We start from the raw sequence: 9,794 nt of genomic DNA on the forward strand, positions 1-9,794 counted from the left end.
ATTTTTATTGAGAAGGCAAACATGTTTTATTAATAAAACTTAAGGAGTATTTGTATTTATAGATGTTGAGATTCTTAAGATAATGCCCTGTCATCATACTTGTAGATACTGACTTTACTGGTCTTAAGTCATTCTTAGGTTGTTGTAATTCACTGAGTTTACTAGGTATTTTGTCTTGTTGCTATTATAAATGTGAATCCTATCCCCTATACTTTCTTCATAGATTGCTTCTTATCAGTGCACATGAAAATTACTGGTTTCTGTAAATTTTGTACCCTGATATCTTAGTGTTTGGTTTGTTTTTCCCTAGATTTTCTTGAGTTTGCCAGATACATAGTCTTATCTCCAAACAACTGTAATTATAATTTCTTCCTTCCTAATTTCTATACTTTTAATTTCTCTGGAATGATTGTGTTAGCAGGTATCTCTAATACATAGTAAAGTAATAGTAGTGATAATTTCTGTCAAAATTTGAAGCATTGCTCCATTTTGACTTCTAGATTCAAAGCAATTTTCTTTTCAAACCCTTTCCCCTTTGCTTTCAGCATCTTTATCAGTGATCAGAAATTCACAGTGTATGCCTTGGTGTGGGGTTTTTTGATTCATTCTGATGAATCAGTAGGTGGGCAAACCCTTTTAATCTTGGAAACTGATGTCCTTTCAGTTTTGAGAAGTTGTCTTCGTTGTTTCTTTGATAACTTCTCCCTTTGGAGTTCTATTGCTCAGCTGTTAGAGCATTGCAATAGATTTTCTAATATTCTGTTCTGCTTCTGTCTTGTTATCTTTTGGTTTTACTTTCTAGGTAATCATTTCAACTTATTTTGTCTAAAAATAAAGGTTTTTTTCCAATCCATTTTTGAATTTTTAGTTTTTGCCATCATATTGTTAATTTTCAAGAACATTCTGTTCTCTAAATGTTTGTCTTACAGCATCTAATTCTTATTTCTCTTAGACTCTCAATTATAGGTTTTTGGTTAGGTTTTGTTTTGTTCTCTTCCCTGCATAGGAATATCTCATAGGAAACAAGAGTTTGTTGTGTTTAGTGTTGTTTCATTCTCCAAAGGATTTCTGATCCTTGGCTGTGCGTTCATAATAAAAATGACCTTTTTCAGGGTACCTGGATGGCTCGATTGGAAGAGCATGTGACTACTGATCTTGGGGTTGTAAGTTTGAACCCTGCATTGGGTATGGAGATCACTAAAAAAAATAAATGAATAAACTTTTTTAAAAATGACCTTTTTCACCTAAAAAGCTAATTGGAAGGTCCTTGCTGGGTCAAGGATTATAGTATGTGTGGTAAACTAGTGTGACATTGTTAATTATAATTTTTGTTTGTTTTTAGTAGACTCTTCAATGTCAGAATTTCTCTTGCGCAAGTCTATATCCAGAAAAATTTCAACCTTTTGTCTGTAGTTTAAACCCACAGCCTAGCTTTGAGTAGCCAAAGTAGCAGGAAAGTGTCAGTTAACTAGTCTTCTCTACCATCCCTTGCTCTTCCTGGCGCCCTGGAGGCTGCAGCTTCTTTGTTCACCCTGTCTAGAAAGATTGCTGGGACCTTTTTTGGCAAATTTCTGCAAAGCAGAAATGGAGGCAGGGATGAAAAAGAGGTTATCTGTTTGTTATTTATAGAACTTTTTCATCCATTCTGCTCCTCCAGCTTTAGTGCATACCTGTACTTTCAGTAGTACCAGCGATCTCCTTTCCTGGGCCTCAACTGGTAGGTCTTGCTTTTATGGCATCCATGTTTTTCTGTACCTTCTGTAGCATTAAAGTTCAGTTTTTTCAAGTCAGTTAATCATATCACTGACCTGTTTTTCACCTTCCAAGCTTTTCTTCTGTTGTTGCTTCTGATTACTTTGTCCTTGAGTGTTTATTATTATACCCCTTCTTAGACATTCATTGTCAGTTTGGTGGGGTTTTGAAATGAAACAGATAAATGGATGTGTTTAATTGGCATTTTAATAAAGTCCCTGGAGTGATCTTTGCAAAACTCATATATGATTGTGTTTAAACCATGTGATAGGCTTTCCATCGTGTTTTAGAAGACATACCTGTTGGGATGTCTGGGTGGCTCAGTGGTAGAGCGTCTGCCTTCCGCTCAGGTCATGATCCCAGGGTCCCGGGATGGAGTCCCACATTGGGCTCCCTGCGAGAAGCCTGCTTCTCCTTCTGCCTATGTCTCTGCCTCTGTGTGTGTGTGTGTGTGTGTGTGTCCCTCATTAATAAATAAAATCCCTTAAAAAAAAAAAAAAGACCTGTTTGTTTTTTCACCCAGAACTAGTTTTTAACCAAGACTGCATAATGTGATCTCTCCCTTATCTTTGCGTCAGATCTACCTTGTGTTTTTTTTTTTTTCTTTTAATTTTCTCCTCCCTCTTTTGCCTTCTCTCCTTCTTTGTCCTTGTCTTTTACTCTCGATCCCTCTCTTGGTCTCTTTTTTTTCCAACCCCTAACCCCATCCAGCCACTGACCTTTGCTAGATTTCTGGAGTGCTATATGGTCTGTTTCTTGCAAATACTGGATGTGTCTGACTAGGGTATATTTCTCTGGGAAGAGCATCCACTACTTCTTCTAGAAAGCTTTCCTTGCCTTCCCAGATGAATTCATGTTTCTGTTGTGTACCATTTCCCTTTTTCTTAATCACATTATCTGAATGTGCAACTTTCTTTGAACATGTTTTCCTCACTAGACCGTAAGTTCCAGAAGTTACTAGAAAGCAACAGTGGTCATCTGGTCAGTTCTCTAGTTCTTCATAGCACACTCTCACATTAGTTCATGATGGTCGGAAATCAAAATATGCCTGTTTGTTTCCATAAATGTTTTTATTTTATGCTTACCAGTAAAAAGCTGAAGACATATCTAATCATATCACCCTACTCTATCCTAAAGGTGAGAAGAGGAAAAGGACCTCTTTCAACCTATTTCTAAAGATTTTTAAAGACCTTTTCTTTTTCCTTCATTTTATCTAATGGTAGGAGTTTAAATATGAAAGTGATTATAAAATAGGAGTGCATAAGGGATGATTGCCTTTGAGGATTAGAAACTGGTATTCATATACTTTCATGTGTGAAATTATTTCTTAAAAATTTAGCAATCTGCACATGAAATTTGAAAGCATTTTTTTAAGCCTCTATAACTTTAGGATTAAAAAAAATAAAACCTATCTCTCTCTCTCGCTCTTGCTCTCTCGCTCTTGCTCTCTCTCTCTCTCTCTCTCTCTCTCTCACACACACACACACACACACACACACACACACACACACACCCTACTTACCAGAGAAAACAATGAAATTAAGCTGGTGTTGAGTCTGAAGAATCAGGATGGCCATGTGACATACAGCATGAGTTATTGAGGTAAAATATTACCTTTCCCCAGGTTTCAGAAGGATCCTACCTGGTCGGAGACTGGAGACCGTTATCTTTTGAAACTCTTTAGGGATCATCTTTTCCATCAGGTGACAGAAGCGGGTGCTCCTTGGATTGATCTCAGTCATATCATTTCTTGTCTTAACAAGGTAATTTGTATCTGGATTTTTAAGATCACAATGCCATCTACAGTTTGCAGAGTTACATCTTCTATAAATACTAAGAGACCTAAGTGTAGATGTATTATGCTACAGCCTAGAAGATATTTTATTAATAATTATTGGGTATGTTTACTTAGTAACAATTTCTAGACCAGGCAGGTTTTTCAACATCTGTATGAGTAAATACAGAATTTTTCATTGTAGAATTTTTTATTATAATGAAATGCTAATAAAGCAGTGGGTGGGAAAAACAAAAATAATTTTATATTTAAACGTTTTTTAGAAGTGGAATTCCTTTCTTCTAAGTCATCGTGAGTCTTGTTGAATGCCCTTCATGTTAACTATTCATTTACTGTTAACTGTGGGCATAATAATCCAGTGTTATAATAGTAAAAGGACAGTAGGCCTAGCATTCTACATGGAGAATTAGATGATTAGATGAACTTATTAGGGAGATGTAGATATATCATCGATTCATTTGAGAGGTGAGCTTTGTGTTTTTGAAAGAGCTAGGAGAGAGACAGTTTACCAAGGAGGGAAGGAATGCATTTTCCTTAAGAATTACTTGGAATTAGTGTAGAATGGGTTTCCAGAAGTAAATCTTAGTCTTTGTATAGGTTTATATCTAAATCTAAGGGGTCGACATATGTGGCCTAACAGTCTACTTCTGTAGAGCCCACAACCTGAGAACAGTATTTACATTTTTAAAAGCAAAAGCAAAATGAAGAAGAGTATGTGACAGAGGCTGTGTGGCTCTGAAATTTAAGGCATTTGGTATCTAGCAATCTTTATGGAAACCATTTGCTGACCCCTGGTCCAAACTGTCCCTAAATTACAGGTGCTAGAAGAAATACCTACCATGGCACAGGATGTAGAACTGGGAACATACAGTATGCTAACTCTTCAGGGAAAATGTGGTTTTTCTTTTTAGGCACTACTTTGCCTTGCTTGAACTTCCTTTTAAAAAGAGTATTGTCAATGATCTACATTAAGACAGAACAAACTGTATGTACCATTGAGCTAATCCAGTATGACTTCTATATTTCTTTGTCCTTTTCCTTAAGGGGAAGTATTTTTCTTGAAAGAAATGAGTGGAGAACAAGTTTTCTGGATTTTAGAAAATAGTATCCATGGTATCAAAGCACCAGTAATTAAAAATATGTAGCACTAGTGTAACACTGGAAAGTATTTACACTGTCAACTTAAGCCATGAGCAGATATATTAAGTGAAGATTTTTTAATGAATGTTAGGATGTAATTGAAAACTTGAAGAAAATTCTGTTTCATTTCATAAAATAACTAGTAGTAAATAAAATTTATCCCAAATCTGAAAGTATGATAATTTTCTAAGTTTGGAAAGAGTATAATTGAAAAGGGATGGATTGACCATATTTATGATATAAAACTTAAAGTTGGGCAGCCCTGGTGGCGCAGCGGTTTAGTGCCGCCTGCAGCCCGGGGTGTGATCCTGGAGACCCAGGATCGAGTCCCGCATCGGGCTTCCTGCATGGAGCCTGCTTCTCCCTCTGCCTGTGTCTCTGCCTCTCTCTTCACTCTCTCTGAATGAATAAATAAATAAATCTTTAAAAATAAATAAATAAAATAAAACTTAAAGTTTTACATAGCACTTTTTGGTGGAAATTATGACAAAATACCTGGTAAAATGATTTGAAAGTTTGAGCCTTCAGAATTAGTAAATTTTAGACATTTTTATGAATGAATTAATGAAAAAGGAAGGAAAAATATACGTTGAAAAATAACCAAAAAAGTGAAAACCATAGCAAGATAAATTATTTGATGGACTAAGGATTAATATATGTTTCATAAGGACCTGATTAAGTTATTACTACCAAATCTTGACTGATAAATAGGTAGAGATCATAAACTGGCATTCATACAGTGGAAATAACACAAGTAAACACAAGTAAATAACACAAGTAAATGTAGGAAAATATTTGGTAACATTCATCAAAAAATGTGAAAAATAGCAAGGTCTGCACTTGATACAGAGTTGCTTGTAAATTGGTATAACTGGGCAGCCTGGGTGGCTAGCAGTTTAAGCTCCTGCCTTCGGCCCAGGGCGTGATCCTGGAGTCCCGAGATCGAGTCCTACGTCAGGCTCCCTGCATGGAGCCTGCTTCTCCCTCTGCCTGTGTCTCTGCCTCTCTCTCTCTCTCTCTCTCTCTCTCTCTCTCTCTGTGTGTCTCTCATGAATAAATAAATAAAATCTAAAAAATAAAAAAAAATAAATTGGTATAACTCATAAATCAGTGGTTTCTGATACCTCTATGTATTAAGCTATAAAAACTATTTGTGCTTTTTGCTTCCTTATTTATATTTTTAGGTATTTCTCCTAAGGAAGTAATTCTACAGAAGAAAAAAAAATTAAGTAGACGAATATGTTCATTGCTCTATAATTTGTGACAAAAATGCTGGAAGATATTGGGGTGCCAGGCTGGCTTAGTTGGTAGAGTATGGGACTCTTGATCTCAGGGTCATGAGTTCAAGCCCCACATCGGGTGTAGAGCTTACCTTAAAAACAGAAATGGAAGCTATTGGAATAAGTAAATGATGGAATATAATGCAAACAAGTATTATGCATGCAAGATAGGTGAAAACATTGAACAGTATTTAAAAAATATCCAAGTCAAAAAGTGTGCAAACTATTAGTGATGTAAAATGCTTATGTATATCTAGAAGGGAATATGACAGAAAATTTTAAAACATTCACCATTGTTGCAGAAGTTGTGCTAAAATAAAGTGGATTATCCTCTGCCAGGTATGAACTTCCTATTTTGTATCTGTTTCAGTTAGATGCTGGTGTGCCAGAAAAAATAAGCCTCATTTCCAGAGATGAGAAGAGTGTACTTGTGGTTACTTACAGTGACTTAAAGCGCTGCTTCGAAAACACTTTTCAAGAACTGATTGCAGCTGCAAATGGTCAGTTGTAGTATTTGCTGAAAAAGCACGCAGGACATGGCTGAGGACCTTACCCAATAGCAAATTGCACTACAGCTGAACTGTTCTCATCCTCTCATTTCACATTTGGGAAACAAACACGAGATGAGCAAAGCTGCTTGCACTTCAGTCAGGTACACTGTTACTTGAAAGGAAGAATGTTTCACTTATCCTAGAGCTGTGGCTGCCATCGGGGCCATATCTGTGAAGAATTTATTTTAGATTAAGGAGCACCATTAGGTGAATGGTGTTCCCGCTTTTGTTTTTTTTCCAATTGTATATGCACTAATTTTAATTTTTTAAAGACTTTTTTCTGATCTTTGAACTTTTGCCACATTGTATACTTATTAAGGGAAACTATTCGCAAGGACATTTTTGGGAAACAATGCTGGGCAGCATTTTTGTCTCTGAGGGTAGCAGAATTTGCTCTTTTGGGGATGGGTTGCCCTGAATAGCATAATGGACCAGGTAAATAATTTCACAGAAGTACAGTATAGTGTATAGTTCTTGTTAAGAGTATTGTATGCAAGCTCTGTATGCCACCCACTGTTAGTTCAAATGGAGATTTTTGGGGTTTTTTTGTTTTGTTTTTAAGAACACACAGAGATCAGTGAATTATTGGATACGAATTCCCCCACCAGTAGATTTAAATCCTATCTGAATGAGGATTGAATAAACAGGAACTTAAGGAGCAGCACATAGAGCTCTTTGCTCCAAATTACTCCAGTCTTTTTTTTAAAAAAGGTGTTTCCCTGCTTTTCAGATATATTTACATTTATGCAGTTTTTTAAAGAAAAAGAAAATTAAATTCTTACAAAGGCCTGAAGTTCGGGAGTATATTGCTTTAGATGATTTCCAGTTCACTTTTTTGTATAAAGTTCTGTTCTTTGAACCACAGCTTTATTATGGTACTTTACACTGGATACAGACACAGAGACACTGTTCAGAGGATGAACTAAACACAGCAGTGGTCTGGCATCAAGAGCTTTCTGAAGTTTTACAGTCTGAATCTGGAGGGATAACAATCTGCTGTGCCTTTGCAGTCACTGCTTAGCCCAAAGTAATAGTACTTTTGATAATAACTTCATTATGTGGGATATTCCTGAATAAGTCAATCTCAAAAGTTTGGAATTTTCCTCTCTTACCTTTCTTAATATTTGGACGTGCAGTTGTCGCCAAACTTGGGTATTCATGGAATTTCTAGTTAATGAAATACCTATACTTTGATACTGAAGACTGCCAAATACATAGGAATTTTCTTTCACAAAAGAACAGTAATGAAGACTCTATCTCCTTTCCCAGCACTGAATGTTTTACTAGCACTGGGTGCTCACCATGCAACTATGAAGAAAATGTGGAAACTCAAAAGGTCAGGAAAGACTTCCAAGCACTTGCAACTGATGTTACAGTCTTCAATTTTAATAATTATACATATTTGTAGTTTTCAGAGAAGTTTTTAATATTTCTCTGTCCACTTTTTTATAAGCTTTAAAATGATTTTCTCTGCCTTGAGATTTGCATCAAGAAAAAAAAAACACCTCTCTTCACCTGAAAGCTTTGAAGACAAAAGACACGCTTTACACATTTTAACAGGTGTGTTTGAGTCCACGTTTGGTAGCATCAGTTGTTGAGTTATAAAGGAAATCAATTATTGCATTTGATCTGGATGGATTTTAAAAAGAACATAATGTTCAATATTCAAAGGATAATTAATATTTGCCACCATAATGTTCTTTTTTATGTAAAAGGAACAAGAACTTGGAGACATTAACATGCAAAAGTCTTTTATCATTAGCTCATGTATTTGAGGAAGAGCAGCTGTCTTTTTATATGTTTTTTGACAAATCATATTGTAATTCTTTTGTACAAAAAAGAACTACTTGTATTCTCGAAGAAATATGAAATGCTTAATTTATAAGCGGGCTGGAGATTTTTTCCAATATTGTTTTCTTTGAAAATGAAAGGGGATCATCTATTTTAGTTTTGGGGTCTGGGAACTTTTTGAAAATTTAATTTGTGGACCAATGTTTTGTGAAAGCTAAGGAAGGGCAGGGGTAAAATAGGGCTTGAATTTCTCATCCTGTATAGACCAGCAAACTTCCCTCTGCAAGGCAGGTTCAAATCACAAACTCAAGAATGTTTGCATCCTAAGTGCTAGTTTGCTTCAGCCCCTAGTAACCTCAGGACTTGGTTTAAATATAAAGGTAGACAGCTGATATGTTTTCATGAGTAAATATTGTTGGCCAGAAAACAGTTGGTGTCAGGTAATACATATTTTTTTTAAGCTTTGTTTTATATTTATTTTTCATTTAGTTTTTATTGGGAATGGTTTTCAGTAGAACTCTTAGTTCTGCTTAGGTGTTTTTGGGGGAGCCCTCTTTTCCATAGTGTAATTCCATTTAAGAGGTTGTCTAAAAGTTAGTCTTTTTAATTCATAGGAAGATTTTAATATCTGAGAATAGTCAAATTAAGTTTATAAACTTCCCATACCTTCCTGTTAGGTCAGATCAAAGCACAGAAAGGACAACCCTGGAAATCATGTAACGTTGGTCATTTCAATTTTTGTACCTATTTTAAATTCTGTTAGTGTATTTACTTCATTGTAAATATTTTTGAGGGTACCTTTGTATTTTGCTTTTGACCTTGGTTCTGTGGTTTGAATGTCAACAACTTCCCTAAAAGCACCATTATGTTAAGTTCTGATGTCATGATCCCAATATGGGTTATTCATCTTTAATCCTGTTTTCAGACTCTATGTGTACAGCCGTATTTTTAATAAAGAATTACAGAGAAGTTTGTCGTTTTTTTGGTACCAGTTTATTTATCAAAATGATTTTGGGGCAACCCGGTGGCTTAGCGGTTTAGCGCCACCTTTGGTCCAGGGCGTGATCCTGGAGACCCAGGATCTAGTCCCACGTCAGGCTTCCTGCATGGAGCCTGCTTCCTCCCTCTGCCCGCCCACCCCCCTTCATTTATTTATGAATAAACAAAATCCTGGAAAAAAAAAAAAGAAATTGAATCTTTAAAAAAAAAGATTTTGCCTTATGATCAGGATTTAAAAGGCTGAATATTTCCTATGTGTTTGAAGGAATTGTCAGTGGCATATTCATTAATTTGCAAATATCTGTTAAATGCCTACTTGGATCTATTCTAAGGTACTAAAAATGCATCTATGAGTACTTGTTATGTATAAAGCGCATAGTTAAACATTTCTATATAATACATGTCTTACCGTGAAGTTTAGGAAAGAAGACTTATATGAAAGGTTAAGGAATGGTATAAGGCTAACCTTTGATTCAGTACTTAGGT

General features: G+C 35.6%; 1 protein-coding gene across 5 annotated transcripts in view; it reads left to right on the forward strand.

The window, feature by feature from the left end:
- PAN3 (poly(A) specific ribonuclease subunit PAN3) overlaps nucleotides 1–9,265 on the forward strand; it is a 134,646-nt gene extending 125,381 nt beyond the window's left edge. For 4 of the 5 annotated variants that reach the window (XM_041768301.1, XM_041768302.1, XM_041768304.1 and 1 more), the window contains 2 exons: nucleotides 3,377–3,515; nucleotides 6,338–9,265. In XM_041768301.1, the coding sequence (XP_041624235.1) occupies nucleotides 3,377–3,515; nucleotides 6,338–6,478 (280 nt within the window). In that variant the 3' untranslated portion in view covers nucleotides 6,479–9,265. The remainder of the gene's footprint in view (nucleotides 1–3,376; nucleotides 3,516–6,337) is intronic. The other variant, XR_005989636.1, reaches the window with a different exon arrangement.
- Nucleotides 9,266–9,794: the final 529 nt, after the last annotated feature.

The sequence above is a fragment of the Vulpes lagopus genome, chromosome 8, assembly GCF_018345385.1.
Source record: "Vulpes lagopus strain Blue_001 chromosome 8, ASM1834538v1, whole genome shotgun sequence".
Classification (NCBI taxonomy): Eukaryota; Metazoa; Chordata; class Mammalia; order Carnivora; family Canidae; genus Vulpes; species Vulpes lagopus.